The sequence below is a fragment of the Macaca fascicularis genome, chromosome 7, assembly GCF_037993035.2.
Source record: "Macaca fascicularis isolate 582-1 chromosome 7, T2T-MFA8v1.1".
Classification (NCBI taxonomy): domain Eukaryota; kingdom Metazoa; phylum Chordata; class Mammalia; order Primates; family Cercopithecidae; genus Macaca; species Macaca fascicularis.
Genome location: NC_088381.1, coordinates 27,244,281 through 27,270,197, shown reverse-complemented (window position 1 = coordinate 27,270,197; position 25,917 = coordinate 27,244,281). Strand labels below are relative to the sequence as shown.

General features: G+C 44.9%; 1 protein-coding gene and 1 long non-coding RNA gene across 8 annotated transcripts in view; one reads left to right on the top strand and one right to left on the bottom strand.

Moving 5' to 3' along the window:
* Positions 1-1,632: 1,632 nt before the first annotated feature.
* LOC135971797 (uncharacterized) lies at positions 1,633-25,519 on the bottom strand. 2 transcript variants are annotated; one of them, XR_010588059.2, is made up of 3 exons: positions 25,100-25,519; positions 24,014-24,111; positions 1,633-1,763 (listed from the first exon to the last, which is right to left on the bottom strand). It is a non-coding gene; the product is annotated as an uncharacterized lncRNA (long non-coding RNA). The 2 variants fall into 2 exon arrangements; XR_010588060.2 differs by lacking the exon at positions 1,633-1,763 and adding an exon at positions 13,044-13,171.
* The window catches only part of SPPL2A (signal peptide peptidase like 2A), a 59,939-nt gene continuing 59,321 nt past the window's right edge, over positions 25,300-25,917 (top strand). For all 6 annotated transcript variants that reach the window (XR_012414967.1, XM_045395455.3, XM_045395454.3 and 3 more), the window contains exon 1: positions 25,300-25,540. Coding sequence is in view for 2 of the 6 variants with exons in the window: in XM_045395455.3 (XP_045251390.1) it covers positions 25,475-25,540 (66 nt within the window). In the remaining 4 variants the exon portion in view is untranslated. The remainder of the gene's footprint in view (positions 25,541-25,917) is intronic.

The following is a 25,917-nucleotide window of genomic DNA, read 5'->3' as shown; positions in this document are numbered from 1 at the left end:
GGCTCAGTGGCTCATGCCTGTAACCCCAGAACTTTGGAAGCCTGAGGTGGGCGGATCACCTGAGGTTGGGAGTTCGAGACCAGCCTGACCAACATGGTGAAACCCCACCTCTACTAAACATACAAAAATTAGCCTGATGTAGTGGCAGACACCTGTAATCCCAGCTACTCGGGAGGCTGAGGCAGGAGAATCGCTTAAACCCAGGAGACGGAGGTTGCAGTGAGCTAAGATCACATCATTGCACTCCAGCCTGGGTGACAATGAGTCTCAAAAAAAAAAAAACAAAAAAACTTAGGCTATTTTCTCATGGTCACAAGATGGCCCCCTCTGCTCCAAGCATCATATTTATAGCCCTAAACTATAAATATGATTTATTCCCTGAGACTGCGCACATTGCCAAATGGAAAAAATCCAGTAAGAAAGATCTGTGAGTTGCCAGGTGCGTTGGCTCAGGGCTTTAATCCCGGCACTTTGGGAGGCCGAGGCAGGCAGATCACAAGGTCAGGAGATTGAGACCATCCTGGCCAATATGGTGAAACCCCGTCTCTACTGAAAATACAAAAATTAGCTGGATATGGTGGCACGTGCCTGTAATCCCAGCTACTCAGGAGGCTGAGGCAGGAGAATCGCTTAAACCAGGGAGTCAAAGGTTGCAGTGAGCCGAGATCACGCCACTGCACTCCAGCCTGGCGACAGAGCAAGACTCCGTCTAAAAAAAAAAAGACCTAGGAGTTGATAGAAATACAGGTAGAAGAAGTAAAGGGTAAAAAAGGCTGGTAGGTGACAGGTAGGCATTAAACAGTGTCTGTTATAGATAAGAAGTAATATAGCCAGGATTCAAATTAACCTCTGTTCAAAGCTGTAACACCTCCCGTCTGTTGAATTGCCTATCACTGATGTGATGTGGAAAAATCTCAAAAGGCAAGCCTAGATGTGATTGTTCTATACATGTTTAACTCTGATGACTTGTACCACGCCAGCCTGAAGAATTAGTGTGCTATAAAAAAAGGAAATAATTTGTTTAGTACCTAGAGATGAAGAGTCAAATAAGCATTGTCTAATTACAATGTTCTGCTCAGCAGAGAGTTATTCTGTTATAAGGCAGGGATTATTTTTCTGGATTAGATGTACCCATAAAAATATCCCTTAAAATATATATATTTTATCTTAACTCCATGCTCACCAGGAAAATTTCTGATTCTTCATTTGATTTGCCAGATAATCGGATACCAGAAAGGGATGGGTGTGTGGAGTTCTCTGATAAATCTACACAAGTGTTTGTTTCTCTGAAAGTGCATAGTTCCCACTGGGAATAAATTCATGGATTAAGAGAAGAGCTCCGAGACAACCGATGTCCAGATTGAAACTTATTATGCAATAAAAGTGGAACCACAAGTCATTATGAAAGAAACAGATTGTGTAGATGTTGGAAAACTGGTTCACCATATGAAAGAAAATAAAACATAATCCACATCTAACATCACATATGGAACCTAGACCGTTTAAAGACCTAAATGTGAATGGTAAAACTATAAAGTTCACAGATTAAAAATACAGACCAGTCTAGTTGTAATTTAGAGGCAAAGAATAATTTTATTTTTTATTTTTATTTTTTTTTGACACGGAGTCTCACTCTGTCGCCCAGGCTGGAGTGCAGTGGCGCAATCTCGGCTTGCTGCAAGCTCCGCCTCCCGGGTTCACGCCATTCTCCTGCCTCAGCCTCCCCAGTAGCTGGGACTACAGGAGCCCGCCACCACGCCAGGCTAGAATAAATTTGTAAACAATATTTTAAAAGCACAATGAGAAATCAGTTTACATGGAGTAGTTGGTTTCTCAGGGAGCATGTAAGAAGAGGGTGTTCACTGAAGAAATGTATACGGTGCTGGGGAGTAGGAAGCAATATGGGTGCCATCACTGAGACAGAGAATAGGTTGCCGCGTACGGTGGCTCACGCCTACAATCCCAGCACTTTGGGAGGCCGGGGTGGATGGATCACCTGAGGTCAGGAGTTTGAGACCAGCCTGGCCATCATGGTAAAACCCTGTCTCTACTAAAACTACCAAAATTAGCCGAGCGTGGTGGCAAATGCCTGTAATCTCAGCTACTAGTCCCTGGCTAATTTTTTGTATTTTTAGTAGAAACGGGGTTTCACCGTGTTAGCCGGGATGGTCTCGATCTCCTGACCTTGTGATCTGCCTGCCTTGGCCTCCCAAAGTGCTGGGATTACAGGCATGAGTCACCGCACCCGGCCTGTTTATTAGTTTTCTTGTAATTTCTTTTTTCTTTTTCTTTTTTCTTTTTTTTTTTTTTTTGAGATGGAGTCTTGCTCTGTCATCCAGGCTGGAGTACAGTGGGGTGATCTCAACTCACTGCAACTTCTGCCTCCAGGGTTCAAGCAATTCTCCTGCCTCAGCCTTCTAAGTAGCTCTGGGACTACAAGCATGGTCCACCATGCCTGGCTTATTTTTGTATTTTTAGTGGAGATGGGGTTTCAACATGTAGGCCAGGCTAGTCTTGAACTCCTGACCTCAAGTGATCTGCCCGCCTTGGCCTCCCAAAGTGCTGGGATTACAGGCATGAGTGACCTTGCCCAGCCAGTTTTATCATGATTTCTTATAGATGTCCTGATAAAATTCAGTCTCAGAACTCACAAAGCTTAATCAGAGCCTGCACCTGGAGATCCATCAAACCCTGCCCCTATAAGTAAGCCTAGTCCATGAGCATCATGTCTCTTTCTTTTTTTTTTTTTTTTTGAGACGGAGTCTTGCTCTGTCACCCAAGCTGGAGTGCAATGGTGCGATCTCGGCTCACTGCAACCTCCGCCTCCTGGGTTCAAGCAATTCTCCTGCCTCAGCCTCCTGAGTAGCTGGGATTACAGGCATCCATCACCACAGCAGGCTAATTTTTGTATTTTTAGTAGAGATGGGGGTTTCACCATGTTCGTCAGGCTGGTCTCGAACTCCTGAACTCAGGTGATCCACCCACCTCGGCCTCCCAAAGTGCTAGGATTACAAGCGTGAGCCACCGTGCCTGGCCTCATCATGTCTCTTTCTAACTACAACCATAAATTTGGAAGATTTCAGTTACTAAAATTGGATTCCATCTTTCTGTCTGGTTAGAATGTATCCTTCCTTTCCTTCAAACAGGAAGTTATACTCTTTCTTTCTTTCTCTTTCTTTCTTTCTTTCTTTCTTTCTTTCTTTCTTTCTTTCTTTCTTTCTTTCTTTCTTTCTTTCTTTCTTTCCTTCCTTCCTTCCTTCCTTCCTTCCTTCCTTCCTTCCTTCCTTCCTTCCTTCCTTCCTTCCTTCTTTCCTTCTTTCTTTCTTTCTTTCTTTCTTTCTTTCTTTCTTTCTTTCTTTCTTTCTTTCTTTCTTTCTTTCTTTCTTTCTTTCTTTCTTTCTTTCTTTCTTTCTTTCTTTCTTTCTTTCGAGTCTCTCTCTGTCACCCAGGCTGAAGTGCAGTGGCATAATCTCAGCTCACTGCAACCTCCACCTCCCAGGTTCAAGCGATTCTCCTATCTCAGCCTCCCAAGTAGCTGGGACTACAGGTGTATGCCACCACACCCGGTTACTTTTTGTATTTTTAGTAGAGATGGGGTTTTACCATGTTGGCCAGGCTGGTCTCGAACTCCTGACCTCGGGTAATCCACCCACCTAGGCCTCCCAAAATGCTGGGATTACAGGCGTAAGGCACCACACTTGGCCTACATTTTCATTTTTATTTCTACTTAGTTACTGTTTCTTTGTCTAATTAAGTTCTTCAGTTGATGGGAAGAGTTAGGCTGTTATTAATGATAGATAAACTCATTTGCACTAACAGTTTTCACGCTCTTGGTATTATTACGGTAAATAATTTTCTTGGTCAATGTAGTTTTTTGGTGTGAAAGTAGATATCCTTTTTTTGTGTTTTAGAAATAACTCCTGATATTCGAGGGATAACATTTAAGGTGAAGACACTATAAATAGAAAACTATCTCACTGAATTGTAAACTGGCATTTAGAATGGAAAAAGAAAAAAAAGGAGTGTGTTTATAAATGGAAGAGAATGTTTATACAGGAGGCCAACTGTTGTTTTTAAACTAACCTTGATGCTAGGATTTAACCCTTTGCTCCTAAGGACATTAAATAGGTTAACTTCTAACCACTTGGAATCAAAGGGCAACAGGGACAAAATTATGAAAATTCTTAGGTAATGCTTGAATTTAGAAATTCTGTAATCTTAAGTGCCAAGTAAAAGGTCAAGACAAATCTTTTTTTAGCCTGGCTTTTTATAAAGGCAAGTTTGTAAGTTAAATAACCAATATATTTAAGGAAAACAGCTGCACAAGTAAAGCGAACTGTTAAAATATCTGCTTGATTTAAAAAATCCAAATGAATATACATAAACTTTTATAATAACCAATAGAAAACTTAGAACAGCTAAAAATGTGTCTAAATTATGTGCTTTTTATAGTTCCAGTCCAGCTCTAAAGGAACATTACGAGTTTGTGGCTTTATGCTTTCTTCCTTTTAAAATGCCATTTCTATGCATACAGGTGTAGCTCACTGCTAGTGCCTGGTGTTCCAGTTTGCCTCTAGGCAAGACTAGCTGGGAATGCATTTTGCAGATGCTAGACACTACACGCCCTCATCTCCCATAAGATATAGGACCTAAAGGCAAAATTGTAACAGAGTCTAATTATATGCCTACCAGACTAAAATCTGTGGACCAAGTCACTGTAGTTGTAGAAATAAAAAATGGAATCAATCCAATCAAATTGCCAGTGTGAAGAAATAATTCAATAAAAGGGGTTCTCCAAGGAAGCAAGTTTTTCTAGACAAACAGAAAGAAGAAGTGTTTGAAAAAAAGCATTACTAAATTGATAAGGAGTAACCTAGGAAAGATGTGCTTCTTTAGGATTTTATTCAAGAACCAAGATGTATTACATTATTTAAACAACTGCTCAAAAAAACAAGATTGCAGGCACAGTCATTTGTCTCCTGGTGCTTTCCAATTTGAGAATGAAAATTGAAAAAGGAGAAAAAGGCATAGAGATGATTAAAGGAAACTGACTCCAGGAAGTAATTTTAAAAATTTTCTGTCTTGTACTTACTAGGCTAATTAGGCTTTGGGCAGAGAATGGGCTATAAAATAAGGTGACTATTTAATTTATTATCCAGACATTTTGAGAATGAAAGGGAGCACTGTTAATAAATACACAAGGGTAATGGGTATAAACCAGGACTGTCCCAGGCAAAATGGAGGTATAGTTCCCCTAACTATAAATGTGGTACTAGTTTAAGAGCACTAGAGAGGCTTGAAATTCCACAAACTTTATTCCTTTTTATTTTTATTTATTTATTTATTTCTTGAGATGGAGTTTCACTCTTGGAGTGCGAGCAGCGTGATCTCAGCTCAACTGCAACCTCCGCCTCCCGGGTTCAAGCGATTCTCCTGCCTTAGCCTCCTGAGTAGCTTGGATTACAGGTGCCTGCCATGACACCAGCTAATTTTTGTATTTTTTAGTAGAAACAGGGTTTTACCATATTGGCCAGCTGATCTCCAACTCCTGACCTCAGGTGATCTACCCGCCTTGGCCTCCCGAAGTTCTGGGATTACAGGCGTGAGCCACTGCACCCGGCCAGCTTTATTCCTTTGACTTACGTCAACATGGCAGTTGGCTCAGTCTCCCGGAAGAAGTAACCACTAAACATATATATATATATGTAATTTGAGACAGGGTCTTGCTCTGTCACCTAGGCTGGAGTGTATTGGCATGATCACAACTCACTGTACCTTTCATCGCCTGAGCTCAAGCCATCCTCCCTCCTCAGCCTGCCTAGTAGCCGGGAATACATGCATGAGCCACTACAGCAGGCTACTTTCCTTTTTTCTTTTTTTTTTTTTTTAAGAGATGAAGTCTATGTTATCCAGGTTGGTCTTGAACTCCTGAGTTCAAGTGATCCTTCTGCCTCAGCCTCCTAAACTGCTGAGATTACAGGTATGAGCTACCCTCCTTCCTAGCCAATCATTTATATTTTAACATGAACAAACTTTTAAAAGTCTTCTCAGAGGGCAAGTTGGGAGCAACTCTGCAGCCAGTCTGGAGATCTCTAAACTATTTTTGGCTGAGGCAGGAGGAAAAAGATAAGACCCACCCCAACCCAGAGAAGTATCCACGTGCAACCACAGGTGTCAACCAGGCCTCCTTAGCTCAAAGGATCTGTGCTTACCTAGGCCCACGAAACACCCCTTCCCCCAAAGATCCCATCTCGTATCAGAATATAGAGAGTGAGCTCCCAGCTGCTCATGGATCATTCTGCTCCACATAAGCCAGTTTAGAAGATCACAGGATAACTGCCTTTTTTATGAAGTTGAGTGACTGCTTTTCCTTCATTTCACCAACTAGAGAAAAGTCCCTGGTCAGGGTTTTAACAGTCCCATACCACACCCAGAGTGGGAGCACTGAGGAAGAATGGGGTGAAGAACCCTGAATTAATGCTAAAAAGCATCCTTTCTCACAAAAAATATTATGGAATTTTTTTTTTTTTTTGCACTTCTTGACTCTGAGCAATTTATATCTCAGAGCAATTTATATCTCTGATTTAATCACAACTTAACCTGAATCCATGCATTAAAAACAGCCACAAAATAAATAAATGAATGAATTAAAGTTTCTAGGCTATAATTTGGGCCATCTTGCTTTTCACAACAGGTTATACAAGCAAGGTAATAGCCAGTGATCACTCACTTTTTATGAATATATAAATGAATACTAGAGGATGTCTCTGGAGAAGATTACAGGTTTTATATAAAGCTACTTTTAGATATAAGGTCCTGAAATAGAAACTTACAATCTGAGCAGAAATCAAATGGCTCCAGGATTCCTGTACCAAGGCGTTCTTGCCAAAAGATCTGCTAGGGCAAATGCATCATCTGTAAAAAGGCTAAAAACCGGCGTATAGTCCATCCCAGCAAGGTTTGCTGTCTTAGAGTAGCCGCGTCCAACAGAATATTCTGCAGTGATGGACATGTTCAGTGTCTGTGCTGCCTCACATGGTAGCTATTAGCCAAGTGTGGCTATTGAATACTTGAAATGTGACTAGTACAACAAGGAACTGAATTATTATTTTGTTTCGATAAGTTTAAATTCAAATACCCACATGTGAGTACTGGCTACCTTATTGAACAACACAAGTCTAGAGGCTAATTCAACCTAAAGAAAGCAATCCAGGCCAGGCGCAGTGGCTCACACCTGTAATCCCAGCACTTTGGGAGGCCAAGGAAGGCGGATCACCCGAGGTCAGGAGTTCAAGACCAGCCTGACCAATATGGTAAAATCCTGTCTCTACTAAAAAAATACAAAATTAGCTGGGTGTGGTGGCGCACACCTGTAATCCCAGCTACTTGGGAGGCTGAGGCAGGAGAATCGCTTGAACCCAGGAGGAGGAGGTTGCAGTGAGCTGAGATTGCACCATTGCACTCCAGTCTGGGCAACAAGAATGAAACTCCGTCTCAAAAAAAAGAAGAAAAGAAAGCAATCCAAAAGTCACCTTTGAATTCAGCAAGGAATCTGACAAGATAGCATTTGATAACTTAATACTTTAGCTGTATAAAAAACTATACTTTCCCCTATTAAATTATCTCAAGTCGGCCAAGTGCGGTGACTCACGCCTGTAATCCCAGCACTTTGGGAGGCTGAGGCAGGTGGATTACAAGGTCAGGAGTTCAAGACCAGCCTGGCCAACATAGCAAAACCCCATCTCTACTAAAAATACAAATATTAGCTGGGTGTGGTGGCCCGTGCCTATAGTCCCAGCTACTCAAGAGGCCAAGGTGGGATAATTGCTTTAACCCAGGAGGCGGAGGTTGCAGTGAGCGGAGACTATGCCATTGTACCCCAGCCTGGGTGACAAAGTGAGACTCCGTCTCCAAAAAAAAGAAAAAAAATTATCTCAAGTCTTCACAATGGCCTTCTAGGCCTTTCATAATCTGGCCTTCCACCCCTCACTACCTTCACTCATTACCTCTAGGATTTCAGTTCCTGCTCTATCTACCCTTACTCATGGAGCCCCAGTTCTAGTGGCCCCCTTGCAGCATTCTTGCCTCAGGGTCTCTGCATTTGCTGTTTTCTCTGCCTAAACCACTCTTCTCTTACCTATACTCACAGCTTGTTTCCCCTTCCTTTCAATTAATGTTCAAATACCATGTTCTCAGTGAGGCCTTTCCTGACCACCCTATTTAGAATTGTAATGCCCACCACCATCCAGACTCCTTACTTCTTTCCTCAACTTAACTTTTCCCTTCAGTGTTTTTCCTCTCCGAATATACTTTTTCTTTCTTTTCTTGTTTTTGAGACAGACTGGAGTGCAGTGGCACAACCATGGCCCACAGTGCTCAAGCAATCGTGGGCTCAAGCGATCCTCCCACCTCATCCTCTTGAGTAGCTGGGACTACAGGCATGTGCCACCATGCCCAGCTAGTTTTTTGATTTTCTACAGAGATGGAGTTTTCCTGTGTTGCCCAGGCTGGTTGCAAACTCCCGGGCTCAAGCAATCCTTCTACCTCGACTTCTGAAAGTGTTGGGATTATAGGCATGAGCCACCATGCCCAGCGTTTTCTAATATACTTCTAACATAATTCAGTTACTTATTTTGTCTCTCTCCATCTAGAATGTGAACTCTATGAAGGCAAAGATTTTTGTTAGTTTTGTTTACTTCTGTACTCAGTGGTGTACTCATAAATGTTTAACATCTAGCTCAGGGATGGGGGCAACACCCTGATTTGCCGATTTCTGTGGTGTAAATACATACTTCCACTATGGCCAGTTTCAAGCTACCAACAAAAAGTTACTGAACATAGAGCTGAACGTAATATGAAATTTAAAAAGAGACAAAACTAATATGTGGTGATTGAAGTCAGAAAGCAGTTATTCTTGGGAGCAAATGTCAGCTAGAAGAGAACAGTAGAAGGACTTCTGAGTAGCAAGAAATGCTCAGTTTCTTGAAAGGATGCTGGTCACACAGATGTGTTGAGTTTGTGAAAGCTCATCAAAGTCTACACTTGCAATATGCACACTTTCCTGTCTTTATATTATACCTCAAGAAAAAAGTAAATTTAAGGAATACATAGGGCCAGGTGCGGTGGCTCACGCCTGTAATCCTAGCACTTTGGGAGGCCGAGGTGGGCGTATGACTTGCGGTCAGGAGTTCAAGATCAGCCTGGCCAACATGGTAAAACCTTATCTCTACTAAAAATACAAAATTAACTGTGGTGGCCCACACCTATAATCACAGCTACTCAGGAGGCTGAGGCAGGAAAATCGCTTGAACCTGGGAGGCAGATTGCTTTGAGTCAAGATTGCACCACTGCACTCCAGCCTGGGCAACAGAGCAAGACTCTGTCTCACAAAAAAAAAAAAAAAAAGAAAAAAAAAAAAAGAATATATACTGAGTGCTCTTTTGACCAGGCATGATGGCTCACTCCTGTAATCCCAGCATTTTGGGAGGCTGAGGTGGGCAGATCACTTGAGGTCGAGACCAGCCTGGGCAACATGGCAAAACCCTGTCTCTACAAAAAATATAAAAATTAGCTGGGTGTGGTGGTGCGCACCTGTATCCCCAGCTACTTGGGAGACTGAGGTGGGAAGATCACTTGAGCCTGGGAGATGGACATTGCAATGAGCTGAGATTGTGCTACCGCATTCCAGTTTGGGCAACAGAGTCAGACCCCGTCTCAAGAAAATTAATTATACATTTTTTTAAAAGAATAAATAGTGGCCTTTTATGTTCGTAAGTTGTAAAATACTCCTCTCACTCCTCCCAGTTTCCAGAGCTCCACCCTTTTGTTACTGAATTTTAAACTCATGGCCTTAGGTCTTTATCTCGTGACAGTGGGTCACCTCTCTAAATACACTTTCATTTAAACTGATGTTCCCATCTCAGCTGATCCAGGTGGCTGGAAATGACCGGCTGTACTTGCTGATGGGGTCGCACACTAATGCCTAGACTAGGCCAGCAATATCACATGGCCCTATCATCCTGATCTCTGGCATGTACACCTGACACAGAATGCCAAGTACAAGTTAATGAAAAACAAGAAAAACCAGGGGAGGGGTCTAATAATGTCAAGACTTCTTAAAGAGAAAATATAATTATATAGTTTGTATTTTCAGCAAAAAACTCATGGGGGTCAGGCTACAAATTGTTAGGAATGTAACATTCCTGCCAAATTGGATACTTGGTATTAATATTTATTTATTTTCTTTTTGTTTTTTATTTATTTATTTTTTATTATACTTTAAGTTCTAGGGTACATGTGCACAATGTGCAGGTTTGCTACATATGTATACATGTGCCATGTTGGTGTGCTGCACCCATTAACTCGTCATTTACATTAGGTATATCTCCTAATGCTATCCCTTCCCGCTCCCCACAGCCCACGACAGGCCCCAGTGTGTGATGTTCCCCATTCCCCACCCTGTGTCCAAGTGTTCTCATTGTTCAATTCCCACCTATGAGTGAGAACATGCGGTGTTTGGTTTTCTGTTCTTGCGATAGTTTGCTGAGAATGATGGTTTCCAGCTGCATCCATGTCCCTACAAAGGACATGAACTCATCCTTTTTTATGGCCGCATAGTATTCCATGGTGTATATGTGCCACATTTTCTTTTCTTTTTTTTTTTTTTTTTTTTGAGATGGAGTCTCGCTCTGTCGCCCAGGCTGGAGTGCTGTGGCCGGATCTCAGCTCACTGCAAGCTCCGCCTCCTGGGTTCCTGCCATTCTCCTGCCTCAGCCTCCCGAGTAGCTGGGACTACAGGTGCCCGCCACCTCGCCCGGCTAGTTTTTTGTATTTTTTAGTAGAGACGGGGTTTCACTGTGTTAGCCAGGATGGTCTCGATCTCCTGACCTCGTGATCCACCCGTCTCGGCCTCCCAAAGTGCTGGGATTACAGGCTTGAGCCACCGCGCCTGGCCTGTGCCATATTTTCTTAATCCAGTCTGTCATTGATGGACATTTGGGTTGGTTCCAGGTCTTTGCTATTGTGAATAGTGCCACAATAAACATATGTGTGCATGTGTCTTTATAGCAGCATGATTTATAATCCTTTGGGTATATACCCAGTAATGGGATGGCTGGGTCAAATGGTATTTCTAGTTCTAGATCCTTAAGGAATCGCCACACTGTCTTCCACAATGGTTGAACTAGTTTACAGTCCCACCAACAGTGTAAAAGTGTTCCTATTTCTCTACATCCTCTCCAGCACCTGTTGTTTCCTGACTTTTTAATGATCACCATTCTAACCGGTGTGAGATGGTATCTCATTGTGGTTTTGATTTGCATTTCTCTGATGGCTAGTGATGATGAGCATTTTTGCATGTGTCCGTTGGCTGCATAAATGTCTTCTTTTGAGAAGTGTCTGTTCATATCATTTGCCCACTTTTTGATGGTTTTTTTTTTTTTCTTGTAAATTTGTTTGAGTTCTTTGTCGGTTCTGGATATTAGCCCTTTGTCAGATGAGTAGATTGCAAAAATTTTCTCCCATCTGTAGGTTGCCTGTTCACTCTGATGGTAGTTTCTTTTGCTGTGCAGAAGCTCTTTAGTTTAATTAGATCCCATTTGTCAATTTAGGCTTTTGTTCCCATTGCTTTTGGTGTTTTAGACATGAAGTCCTTGCCCATGCCTATGTCCTGAATGGTATTGCCTAGGTTTTCTTCTAGGGTTTTTATGGTTTTAGGTCTAACATTTAAGTCTCTAATCCATCTTAAATTAATTTTTGTATAAGGTGTAAGGAAGGCATCCAGTTTCAGCTTTCTACATATGGCTAGCCAGTTTTCCCAGCACCATTTATTAAATAGGGAATCCTTTCCCCATTGCTTGTTTTCATCATGTTTGTCAAAGATCAGATGGTTGTAGATGTGTGGTATTATTTCTGAGGGCTCTGTTCTGTTCCATTGGTCTATATCTCTGTTTTGGTACCAGTACCATGCTGTTTTGGGTACTGTAGCCTTGTAGTATAGTTTGAAGTCAGGTAATGTGATGCCTCCAGCTTTGTTCTTTTGGCTTAGGATTGTCTTGGCAATGTGGGCTCTTGGTATTAATATTTAAATACTGACTTAAAGGTCAGGCTCAGTGGCTCACACCTGTAATCCCAGCACTCTGGAAGGTGGAGGTGGGTGGATCATCTGAGGTCAGGAGTTCAAGACCAGCCTGGCTAACATGGCAAAACCCCATCTCTATTAAACTACAAAAATTAGCCAGGTGTGGTGGGAGGCACTTGTAATCCCAGCTACTTGGGAGGCTGAGGCAGGAGAATCACTTGAACTCAGGAGGTGGAGGTTGCAGTGAGCCAAGATCACATAACTGCACTCCAGCCTAAGTGACAAGAGTGAGACTCCATATTAAAAAAACAAACAAACAAAACAAACACACACACACACACAACTGACAAATACTGATTTAAGATGCTAATTTATATTTATTTGTTTATTTATTTTTGAGATGGAGTCTTGCACTGTTGCCCCGGGTAGAGTGCAGTGGCGAGATCTCTGCTCACTGCAAGCTCTGCCTCCCAGGTTCAAGCGATTCTCCTGCCTCAGCCTCCAGAGTAGCTGGGACTACAGGTGCACACCACTGCACCCGGCTAATTTTTGTATTTTTAATAGAGATGGGTTCCACCATGTTGGCCAGGCTGGTCTCGAACTCCCAACCTCAGGTGATCTGCCTGCCTTGGCCTCCCAAAGTACTGGGATTACAGGTGTGAGCCACTGTGTCCTGCTAGTGTCATGGGGAGGCAGCATTGGTTTATTCCTTATTCCTCCTGTACATAATAGCAGTGGCTATTAGTGGAATTGCACTATTAGTAAAAAATTCTGAATCTGTTTTCTGCTGAGCAGGCATAGTTCATAGAATCATAATAAAATAGAGCCGGAAAAGTCATGTGGAAAGTATACCGTTGTGTAACAAATGGCATCTTAGAAGTCTAAAATTCTCCTTGTGCATCAAAACTCATCTGACTGCATTTATTTGCTTTGGGTGATAGTTTATTAATCTGGAGGATCCTATAAATAAGCAAGTTTAGGCTGGGCACAGTGGCTCACGCCTGTAATCCCAACACTCGGAGAGGCCAAGGTGGGCAGATTGCTTGAAACCTGGAGTTTGAGACCAGCCTCGAACATGGTGAAACCTCATCTCTACAAAAAAAAAAAATACAAAAATTAGTTGAGCATGGTGGTGTGCACCTATAGTTCCAGTTACTGGGGAGGCTGAGGCAGGAGGATTGCTTGAGCCAGGGAGGAAGAGGTTGTAGTGAGCTAAGATGGTGTCACTGCATTCCAGCCTGGTGACAGAGTGAGACTATGTTTCAAAAAATAATAATAATAAAAAACAACTTTGGTTTGAAAAGCCCAGAGTAGTCTCAATATGTCAATTGTCAATACTGTAGTGCCCAACCAAGAAAATCATATAAATTAATTCATCCGGAGTCAGAGGAGGATTTGATTAATATGTGAATCAATCCACTACGCCAGAAAACTTTGGACATGGATTGGGTTTTGCTTTTTCCAGCAACATCTAAAGTCAACTACTGTTCCTTGCAGCAACACTGATTTATACAGACAATAGCAGCTGTTGGTATACCTCAACACCAAGAACAATAGAACTCTAGCTTACAATTGGTTAGCTCCTTTTTTTTTTTTTTTTTTTGAGAGGGATTCTCGCCCTGTCACCTAGGCTGGAGTGCAGTGACCTGATCTCAGCTCACTGCAACCTCTACCTCCCGGCTTCAAACGATTCTTCTGCCTCAGCCTTCTGAGTAGCTGGGCCCACAGGCCCACACCACTGCGCCTGGCCAATTTTTGTATTTTTAGTAGATATGGGGTTTTGCCATGTTGGCCAAGCTGGTCGTGGACTCCTGACCTCAAGTGATCTGCCCACCTCGGCCTCCCAAAGTGCTGGGATTACAGGCGTGAGCCATTGAGCCTGGCCTATTAGTTACCTCTTTAATAAAACTTTTATTTAAAGACCATTCATACAGCCAGGCACGGTGGCTCACGCCTGTAATCTCAGCACTTTGGGAGGCCGAAACGGGCGGATCACGAGGTCAGGAGATCGAAACCATCCTGGCTAACACGGTGAAACCCCGTCTCTACTAAAAATACAAAAAATTAGCCGGGCGCGGTGGCGGGCGCCTGTAGTCCCAGCTACACGGGAGGCTGAGGCAGGAGAATGGCGTGAACCCGGGGGGTGGAGCTTGCAGTGAGCCGAGATCGTGCCACTGCACTCCAGCCTGGGTGACAGAGCGAGACTCCGCCTCAAAAAAAAAAAAAAAAAAAAAAAAGACCATTCATACAAAAGAATATATATGTATATACATAAAATCTCTCTATAATGTTATCTTATGTATCAGGCTATTTTTATTCATTTTTAGTGATATGTCCTGGAGGGAAAAATAATTCAAGCTTTTATCGGTGAAGAAACCTTTGGACTTCTTTTTTTGAGATGGAGTCTCACTCTGCTGCCCAGGCTGGAGTGCAGTGGCATGATCTTGGCTCACTGCAATCTCCACCTCCTGGGTTCAAGCGATTCTTCTGCCTCAGCCTCCTGAGTAGCTGGGATTACAGGCATGCGCCACCACACCCAGCTAATTTTTGTATTTTTAGTAGAGACGGGGTTTCACCATGTTGCTCAGGCTGGTCTTGAACTCCTGACTTCATGATGCGCCCTCTTCGGCCTCCCAAAGTGCTGGGATTACAGCCGTGAGCCACCGCGTCCAGCTGAAACCCTTGGACTTTTTAGGCAAATCAAAACCTAAAGACTTGATTTTAAAACCTTGCATTATAAAACGTTGCATGGCTTTGCATTCAAGTTCTCTTGCTGAGAGCTTATAAAGATTTCCTGGCTGGGTGCGGTGGCTCACACCTTGTAATCCCAGCACTTTGGGAAGCCGAGGCAGGTGGATCAGCTGAGGTCAGGAGTTTGAGACCAGCCTGACTAACATGGTGAAACTCTGTCTCTACTAAAAATACAAAAAATTAGCCGGGCGCGGTGGCACACGCCTGTAATCCCAGCTACACAAGAGGCTGAGCAGGAGACTCGCTTGAACCCCAGAGGTGGAGGCTGCAGTGAGCTGAGATCGTGCCATTGTTCTCAAGCTTGGGCAACAAGAGCAAAACTCAGTCTCAAAAACAAAACAAAACAAAACAAAAAATATTTCCTAAGGGAAGATGGCCAAAGCCTGAGTTTTGGTCTATCACCTTGAGTCCTCCAACTGTGAACTGTCTGAAACCCTTTCTCCTGAACTTTCCATCTACTGAATACATCTCTTCTGAACTCCTTGCCATTCAAGTCAACATTTCAATTCGCCTGTCTTGTAGGAAGTATATACTATGTTTCACTGATTGACACAATTTCAAAGGAGCGGTAGCTCTGTCAAGAGCAGTAATAAATATATGTGAACCGGTAAACAAAAGATATAGTGATAAAACCACATCTGACAGCTTGCCTCTCTGCTCCTAGTCACCTCCTGCGAGCCAGGAAGCATTCAAGTCACATGCTTTGCTCAAGGAGAAATGTCTCATAAACAGGTATCAAGGAGGCAAGCATTTAGCCAAAGTCAGATATTCAGAAAAACACCACCAGGAAACCTTAAGCAGCTTTTTCATCTGTGAACAAGATAATTACTGAGACTGAGGTGGTAACATTGATTATTCCCACTTAAAAGAGTAATAAACTTTTTTTTTTTTTTTTTTTTGAGACAGAGTTTAGCTTCTGTTGCCTAGGCTGGAGTGCAATGGCGTGATTTTGGCTCACTGCAACCTCCGCCTCCCTGGTTCAAGTGATTCTCCTGCCTCAGCCTCCCAAGTAGCTGGGATTACAGGTGTCCACCACCACGCCCAGCTAATTCTTTGTATTTTTAGTAAAGGGGTTTCACTGTGTTGGCCAGGCTGGTCTTGAACTCCTGACTTCAGGTGATCCGCCCACCTCAGCCTCTCAAAGTGCTGGGATTACAGGCATGAGCCACTGCACCCAGCAAAGGGTAATAAACATATTGTCTCCTAGAAGTTATGTTCAGAGATAGGTATTGACACACAAACCCAAACCCAACAACACAACCACTAAATGAAAATGGTAGGAACCAGCAATCCCACTTCTGGGTATTTATCCAAAGGAAATGAAACCAGTATGTCAGAGATATCTGCATGACCATGTTCACTGCAGCATTATTCACCACAGCCAAGATATGCAAACAACCGAAGTGCCCATCAATGGATACATGGATTTGTAAATGTGGTAAAGAAGCCAGGCAAAAAAGCCAAATACCTCATGATTTTACTTATATGTGGAATCTAAAAAAGTTGAATTCATAGAAGTAGAGAGTAGAATGGTGGTTACCAGAGGCCTGCAGGTCGGGGGTGGACAGGGAAAGGGGAGACATTGGTCAAAGGGTGTGAAGTTTCAGTTAGACAGGAGGAATAGGTTCTGAGGATCCATTGCACGGCATAGTGACTATAGTTAATAACAATGTATTGTGTACAGTATTCAAAATAGCTAACAGAGTGGATTTTAAATGTTCTTACCACAAATAAATGAAAAGTACTTGAGATGATGGATATGTTAATTAGCCTGATTTGATCATTCCACAATGTATACATGTATTGAAACATCACATTGTACCTCATAAATATATATAATTGTTATTTGTCAGGTAAAAATAAAATAAAGCTTAAAAAAACTCATGAGATACCTTTTCCCACTTTTAGAATGGAAAAGGATGAAGCAATAAGATTTGGTTCAAGACCGGGCGCGGTGGCTTACGCCTGTAATCCCAGCACTTTAGGAGGCCAAGATGAGCGGATCATGAGGTCAGGAGATCAAGACCATCCTGGCTAACATGGTGAAACCCCGTCTCTACTAAAAAAATACAAAAAAAAAAAAAAAAAAAAAAGAGCCGGGCATGGTGGTGGGCGCCTGTATTCCCAGCTACTTGGGAGGCTGAGGCAGGAGAATGGCAGGAACCCAGGAGGCAGAGCTTGCAGTGAGCCGAGATTGCACTACTGCACTCCAGCCTGGGCGACAGAGTGAGCTGGGTGACAAAGCGAGACTCCTTCTCAAAAAAAAGTTGATTTCTCTATACCATTAGTTCTATTAGGTACATAATGTTTTAAATTTGCATCGCTCTACTGACTAATGATGTTAAGCATCTTTTCATGTGCTTATTTGTCATATGTGCATTGTCTTTGGTGAATTATCCAACTATTTGCATCATTTTAAATTTTTTTGTCTTCTTATTTCGTTATAAGAGCTCTTTATGTATTCTGGATTCATTTTTTGTTGTTGTTGAATGTAGGTTTTGCAAATATTTCTCCCAGTCTAGGCTATGCTTTCATTCTATTAACAGTATCTTCCAGAGAGCAGTTTTTATTTTGATGAAACCCAACCTAATTTTTTTGTTTTTTTTTTTTTTGAGACGGAATCTCAACCCATCGCCCAGGCTGCAGTGCAATGGCACGATCTCGGCTCACTGCAACCTCCACTTCCTGGGTTCAGACGATTCTCCTGCCTTAGCCTCCTGAGTAGCTGGGATTATAGGCGCCCGTCACCACACCCAGTAATTTTTGTATTTTTATGAAAACTAAAGCTACTGGGCTCCAGAAATCCTCCCACCTCAGCCTCCTGAGTAGCTCAGACTACAGGTGCATGCTACCACACCCGTCTAAATTTTTTTTTTTTTTTGACAGAGTCTTCCTCTGTCGACCAGTCTGGAGTGCAGTGGCATGATCTTGGCTCACTGCAACCTCCGCCTCCCAGGTTCAAGCACTTCTCTGCCTCAGCCTCCTGAGTACCTGGGATTACAGGCACGTGCCACCATGCCTAGCTAATTTTTGTATTTTTAGTAGAGACAGGGTTTCACCATGTTGGCCAGGCTGGTCTTGAACCCCTGACCTTGTGATCCACCTGCCTATGCCTCCCAAAGGACTGGGATTACAGGCGTGAGCCACCGCGCCTGGCCTAATTTTCATTCATATATATATATATATATATATTTTTTATATAGAGACAAGGTCTTGCTATGTTGCCCAGGCTGATATTAAAATCCTAGGCTCAAGCAGTCCTCCCATCTGGGCCTCCCAAAGTGTTGGGATTACAGGCATGAGCCATCATACCCAGTCATAATCTTAAAAATTGAATTTGTAGCTGGGCCTGGTGGCTCACACCTGTAATCCCAGCAATTTGGGAGGCCCAGATGGGAGGACTGCTTGAGCCCAGGAGTTTAAGGCAGGTAGATCACCGGAGGTCACAAGTAAAGACCAACCTGGGTAACATGGTGAAACCTCATCAATACTAAAATATAAAAATTAGCCAGGCATGGTGGTATGCCCCTGTAATTCCAGCTACTCAGGAGGCTGGGGCAGGAGAATCGCTTGAACCCGGGAGGCAGAGGTTGCAGTGAGCCGAGATTGCGCCACTGCACTCCAGCCTGGGTGACAAAGGGAGACCCTGTCTCAAAAAAAAACAAGAAAGAAAGAAAACAAAAGAAAAGGCCGGGCGTGGTGGCTCACGCCTGTAATCCCAGCACTTTGGGAGGCCAAGGTGGACAGATCACCTGAGGTCAGGAGTTTGAGACCAGCCTGGCTAACATGATGAAATGCTGTTTCTACTAAAAACACAAAAAATTAGCCAGGCATGGTGGCTCGTGCTTGTAATCCTTGCTACTCAGGAGGCTGAGGCAGGAGAATCACTTGAATCCGGTAGGTGGAGATTGCAGTGACCCAAGATCGCGCTATTGCACTCCAGCTTGGGCAACAAGAGCGAAACTCCGTCTCAAAAAGAACACAAAAAAAATGCAGATTCTGATTCTGATCCAGGAGGGGTTTGTTTGTTTTTTGTCGCCCAGGCTGGAGTGCAATGCCAGGATCTCAGCTCACTGCAACCTCTGCCTCCCAGATTCAAGCGATTCTCCTGCCTCAGCCTCTTGAGTAGCTGGGATTACAGGCGCACGCCATCACATTTGGCTAATTTTTTGTATTTTTAGTAGAGATGGCATTTACACCATGTTGGCCAGGCTGGTCTTGAACTCCTGACCTCAGGTGATCCTCCCACCTCTGCCTCCCAAAGTGCTGGGATTATAGGCGTGAGCCATGGCACCCGGCTGATTCAGCAGGTCTTAGCTGCACCTATTCCTGGCAAGATTATGCATTTCTTTTTTTTTTTTTTTTTTTTTTTGAGACGGAGTCTCGCTCTGTCGCCCAGGCTGGAGTGCAGTGGCCGGATCTCAGCTCACTGCAAGCTCCGCCTCCCGGGTTTACGCCATTCTCCTGCCTCAGCCTCCGGAGTAGCTGGGACTACAGGCGCCCGCCACCTCACCTGGCTAGTTTTTTGTATTTTTTAGTAGAGACGGGGTTTCACCGGATTAGCCAAGATGGTCTCGATCTCCTGACCTCGTGATCCGCCCGTCTCGGCCTCCCAAAGTGCTGGGATTACAGGCTTGAGCCACCGCGCCCGGCCAAGATTATGCATTTCTTTTCTTTTTTTTTTTTTTTGAGACGGAGTCTCACGCTGTTGCCCAGGCTGGAGTGCAGTGGCGCGATCTCGGCTCACTGCAAGCTCCGCCTCCTGGGTTCACGCCATTCTCCTGCCTCAGCCTCCTGAGTAGCTAGGACTACAGGCGCCCGCCACCGTGCCCGGCTAATTTTTTGTATTTTTAGTAGAGACGGGGTTTCACTGTGGTCTCGATCTCCTGACCTTGTGATCCGCCCGCCTCGGCCTCCCAAAGTGCTGGGATTACAGGCTTGAGCCACCGCGCCCGGCCAAGATTATGCATTTCTAACAAGCTTTCAGGTGATGCTCTGATGTTGGTCGAATACATGGTTATAGACTTTATTATGAATAGTAGTGAAACTCACTAGTCTTCCAGACAGTACAGGGGTCCTCTTAGGAGTTTTCTCAAGAGATTACAGTCACAATTCATCTGCAGTCTGATGGCACTAACATTTGTGTTTGGGCAAGCAGTTCTCCCATTCCTCTCATGAGTTTATTCAAAATTCTTCAGTAGCTGCATCACTCGGTCTCACTTTCACCACCCACCTCAGCCTCCCAAAGTGCTAGGAATACAGGCATGAGCTACTGCACTCAGTGCATGTGTCTAATTTCTAATTATCTAGGCATTTTCCAGACATTCTTTTGGTATTGATTTCCAATTCTCTTGTGGTAAAGAACATGCTTTGTATGATTTAAAACCTCTCAAACTTATCAAGATGTGTTTTATGGCCAAATAGGTTATTTGGTAAAGGTCCTGTGTACCCTTGAAATTATGTAGTTGTTGGGTGGAGTGTTCTATAAATGCCAATTAGGTCAAGTTGGTCAATGGTGTTGATCAAGTCTTCTGTATCCCTGCTGATTTTCTGCCTACTTGTTCTTTCGATTATTGAAAGATTTCACTTGAAATCTTTAACAATAATTATGAATTCATCTATTTTTCCTTTCAGTTTAATTCATGTTGGAGCATAGGATTTTTCATTTTAATTTCTCAGATCACTCTAATATGCAGCCAGAGTTGAAGGACATTGCTTTAAGCCAGTGGTTCTCAAACTTCAGCATGCATCAGAATCACATAGGAGACTTCTTATTAATAGAATAGATTGATGGACGCTACTCCCAGAGTTTGCGGGGTGAGGCCCAAGAATTTGCACTTCTTTTTTTTAATTTTTTGTATATATATATATTTTTAAGTAGAGCTAGGGTTTCACCGTGTTAGCCAAGATGGTCTCAATCTCCTGACCTCATGATCCACCCGCTTCGGCCTCCCAAAGTGCTGGGATTACAGGCGTGAGCCACTGTGCCCGGCCAAGAATTTGTATTTCTTTTTTTTTTTTTTTTGAGACGGAGTCTCACTCTGTTGCCCCAGGCTGGAGTGCAGTGGCCGGATCTCGGCTCACTGCAAGCTCCGCCTCCCAGGTTCACGCCATTCTCCTGCCTCAGCCTCCCGAGTAGCTGGGACTACAGGTACCCGTCACCTCGCCCGGCTAGTTTTTTGTATTTCTTAGTAGAGATGGGGTTTCACCATGTTAGCCAGGATGGTCTCGATCTCCTGACCTCGTGATCCAACCGTCTCGGCCTCCCAAAGTGCTGGGATTACAGGCTTGAGCCACCGCGCCTGGCCAAGAATTTGTATTTCTTATCATTCCCAGGTGTTTCTGATATGCTGGTCCAGGAGCCACACTTTAAGAATCACAGTCTAAGCCAACATTTCTTTCTTTTTTTTTTTTTTTTTCTTGTTTTTTTGAGACGGAGTCTTGCTCTGTCGCCCAGGCTGGAGTGCAGTGGCCGGATCTCAGCTCACTGCAAGCTCCGCCTCCTGGGTTCACGCCATTCTCCTGCCTCAGCCTCCCGAGTAGCTGGGACTACAGGCGCCCGCCACCTCGCCCGGCTAGTTTTTTGTATTTTTTAGTAGAGACGGGGTTTCACCGTGTTAGCCAGGATGGTCTCGATCTTCTGACCTCGTGATCCGCCCGTCTCGGCCTCCCAAAGTGCTGGGATTACAGGCTTGAGCCACCGCGCCCGGCCTAAGCCAACATTTCTTAACCTTAGCTGCATATTAGAATCATCTGGGCCAGGCGCGGTGGCTCACGCCTGTAATCCCAGCACTTTGGGAGGCCAAGGCGGGCGGATCACAAGGTCAGGAGTTCGAGACCATACTGCTTAACACGGTGACACCCTCTTCTCTACTAAAAATACAAAAAAATTAGCTGGGTGTGGTGGTGGACACCTGTAGTCCCAGCTACTCAGGAGGCTGAGCTTGCAGTGAGCCAAGATTGCACCACTGCACTCCAGCCTGGGCCTCAAAGGGAGACTCCATCTCAAAAAAAAAAAAAAAAAAAAAATCATCTGGGAAGCTTTAACAATCCTGAGTCACCACACAACCCAGATCCATCCACTTTTAAGGAATAGAATAGGAGGCAGGTTTCCACTAAGCAGTTCCCTACTTGATTTTTCCCTTTGGCTTAGTGATTTTGGGGTCCCAAGATTTATTTTCCTTTCACAAGTTCCAGTACTTTGGGAGGCAGTCAGATCACCTGAGCTCAGGAGTTCAAGACCAGCTGGCAACACAGTGAGACCTCATCTCTACAAAAAAATACCAAAATTAGCCAGTCACAGTGGTGCATGCCTGTAGTCTCAGCTACCCAGGAGGTTAAGGTGGGAGAATCACCTGAGCTGGGAGGTTGAGGCTGCAGTGAGCCGAGACTGTGCCACTGCACTTCAGCCTGGAGCACAGAGTGAGACCCTGTCTCAAAAAATAAAAACAAACAAAAACTAGAACTCTTCCGATAGCCCAGGAGCCGATTTAGAGATTCACTAGGCAAAGGGCCACGAGAGGTAGAAGGGAATATTTAGAGATGAAGTCATCCAGTCCATCACAGCTATTCTATAAAAGGGGAACCTAGGCCGGGGCACGGTGGCTCACGCCTGTAATTCCAGTACTTTGGGAGGCCAAGGCAGGCAGATCACCTGAGGTCAGAAATTCAAGACCAGTCTGGCGAACATGATGAAACCCCGTTTCTACTAAAAATACAAAAATTAGCCGGGTGTAGTGGTGGGCACCTGTATTCCCAGCTACTTGAGAGGCTGAGGCAGGAGAATGGCTTGAACCCGGGAGGAGGGGGTTGCAGTGAGATGAGATCATGCCATTGCACTCCAGCCTGGGCAACAGGGTGAAACTCCATCTCAAAACAAAAATAAAGGAGAGGGGGAACCTGGCTTGCTGTGGGCAACTAGAAAGTTTGAAAAGAGTCCAGAATTGATAGGCTGCAGATGAGGCAGCTCTAACCTCACTGTGCCCCTAAGCTTCAGACCAACCCACGTAGCCATCAAGAGCAGATATTTGCACTTGGATATCCTAAAAGCATTTCAAACCCACATCCAAAAGTATTCCCCCCGACCCCATTTATCCCATCAACCCCCACCTACTTCTCCTTTGGCACCCAACTCAATAAATAGCCCAGGGCAAGTCCCTGGGAATCACACCTCTCCCTTCATCTCCATGTCTTCTAAGTTACCAAATTGTGCTAGAAATCTTTTAGATCCGTCTCCTCCTCCCTATTTCTTCTGCCACAGTTCAAGCCCTCACTGTCCCTGGATTTTGTTACTACAGATGTCTAAGAGGTCTCCTGGCTTCCACTTCTTGACCTGTTTCAACACGTCTGCTGCCCTGCCAGCCACCACAGAGAGCTTTCTAAAACAGAAAGTGTATGTCATTGCCCTATTTATTATTCATTTGTTCTCTACCCCTGGCAGGACAAAGCCCAAAGTCACGAACAGTCCCAATGTATTTGTGATTTGGCCTGTGACTTCTTTTCACATGTCATCTTTCACCACTCACAACTTCAGCCAAGCCCAAGTTTTGCAGTTCCCTCAATGCCACCTTTGGCTTTGACACTAATGGCTCACTCTTCCTGGAAGTGCCCCCCTTCTTCTACTCTTTGCCTGGCTAAAATTAACTCACCTAGACTCAGCTCAGGCTGGTATTTTTCCTGGCACCCCTTTTATACCTCCTTTTGATACTTCCATAACATCTTGTGCAAACAAGCGTCACTACTCACCCTAACCTGTGTTTGCTCACACATCTGTGTCCCTCGTTAAACTATGAGCTGTGGGGTTGTAGGCACACTGTCCTATTCAGCATTTGATATTAAATATTCATCCAACAAATATCTGAGGACCTACTATATGCCAAATACTATAGATGTAAAGAGGTATAGCAGTCAACAAAGCAAAAACACTCCTTGCTATGAAGTGGGAGGTGGCATAAACAAAGTTATATGTAGAATGAAAACTGCTGTGCGGAGAATTAAAATAAACCATAATATGAAAGTGACTGGACAGGCTGGGTATAGTGGCTCACGCCTGTAATCCCAGCACTTTGGGAGGCCAAGGTGGGTGGATCATCTGAGGTCAGGACTTTGAGACCAGCCTGACTAACACGGTGAAACCCTGTCTCTACTAAAAATACAAAATTAGCCGGGTGTGGTAGCACGCACCTGTCATCCCAGTTACTGGGGAGGTTGAGGTAGGAGAATCGCTTGAACCCAGGAGGCAGAGGTTGCAGTGAGCCAAGATTGCGCCATTGCACTCCAGCCTGGGCAAGAAGAGTGAAACTCTGTCTCAAATAATATAACAACATAACATAACATAACACAACATAACATAACATAACATGACTGGACAGGTACTTTAGATTGGGTATGTCAGGAAGTCCTGTCTTGGGAAGTGACATTGAAGCTGGTAAGTGAATGTCAACAAGGTAGGTATTCTGAGCTTTGGAGAGAAAAGCACTCCAGCAGGGAGGACTACCAGAGCAAAGTCCGGGAGGGCCACCAGAGCAAAGGCCGGGAGGGCCAAAGGTCCGTGTGCCTTAAAGTGTGGGAAAGTAGTGAAGGTGGGGAGACAGGAAGGCAGGGGCCAGATTTAACTTTGTAGGCCAGAGTAGAGTTTTTATTTTTTATTTTATTTTTTATTTTTTGAGAGGGAGTCTCGCTCTGTCACCCAGGTTGGAGTGCAGTAGCACAATCTCGGCTCACTGCAACCTCCGCCTACCGGGTTCAAGCGATTCTACTGCCTCAGCCTTCCGAGTAGCTGGGACTACAGGTGCGTGCCACTATGCCCGCTAATTTTTTATATTTTTAGTAGAGACTTGGTTTCACCATGTTGGCCAGGATGGTCTAGATCTCTTGACCTTGTGATCCGCCCACCTCTGCCATCCAAAGTGCTGGGATTACAGGTGTGAGCCATCACACCCGGCCAAGTTTTTACTTTATTCCAAGTGTGATAGAGAGTGAGATGATCTGATTTTTGTGCTTTGAAAGATGACTCCGAAACTGCTATCTGGCTACTGGACTGTGCGGAGGGGAAACTGAGACCCGTTTGGAGGAGAGAGACGTTGGTGGCCTGGATAGGGTGGTGGCAGCAGTTCTGGAGAAAGTGGATGGCTCTGGGTTATGTGGTGAGTTACAGTGGTCAGGAACAAATGACAGGCAGATGAATTAGGGGGACCCTTAGATTTCTGGCTGCATGCAACACTCGGGTAGTTACTGGGAAACCGAGCAGACGCTCAGACACTTCCGAACCTTGAGAAGGAGGCCTTGAGAAATCCGTTCTCCCGCCAGGCTTCGGCGTGAGTTAAAGTCGGGCAGCCGGAAAGCGACAGGCTCAGACCCGCAGCCGGTAGCCTCGCAGCGCCAGGACGCCTGGACACCAGGAGAGCGCGGGGACTCTCCGAGCCCGGCGCGGGGGTTTCCGCATCTTACGGGCGGGGCCGGAAGAGGAAGTCGGCGCTGTCGTGGCGGCCCCAGGAGCAGCGGCAGTCCCATCGTTGCCCGGCCGCCCGCCCTGTCTGGTCCGGTCCGGCCACGGAGGCAGCGCAGCGGCGGGACCCCGAGTGAGCTACCCCGCCGAGTGAGCTGCGCCGCGCCGTGCCGCCTCACCCGGCGCCCACCAGTCCGATGGGGCCGCAGCGGCAGCTGTCCCCTGCCGGAGCCGCCCTACTCTGGGGCTTCCTGCTCCCGCTGGTAAGGGGGCGGGAGGGCGCGCAGGCCTCCCAGGGGCTGGGCGGGGTCGGGGCTCCTTTCCCCTGCTCCCCGCCCGGCCTTCCCTCTGCCCGCGCCTCCGCGGCCTGCTCTCCCGCTCCTCTTCCCCCCGCCTTCCCATTACTCATCTTTTTCCTTCCAGCCTCCTCTCTTCCACCCTCTTTCCCTCAACTTTCCCGCCCCCGACTCAGTTCCCCCCCATGTAAGTCCGGCGAAATAGCTACTCCAAAAAGATCAGAGGAGCCCCTTAGGTTACATTGACTTTGGTGCTTCTCAATAGTTGCTCACTGTCCCAGCATGTGTAAAATTGACCTCTAGGTTTTATTGTCTAAGCCTTTCTTACCGCTTCTTGCCCTTGG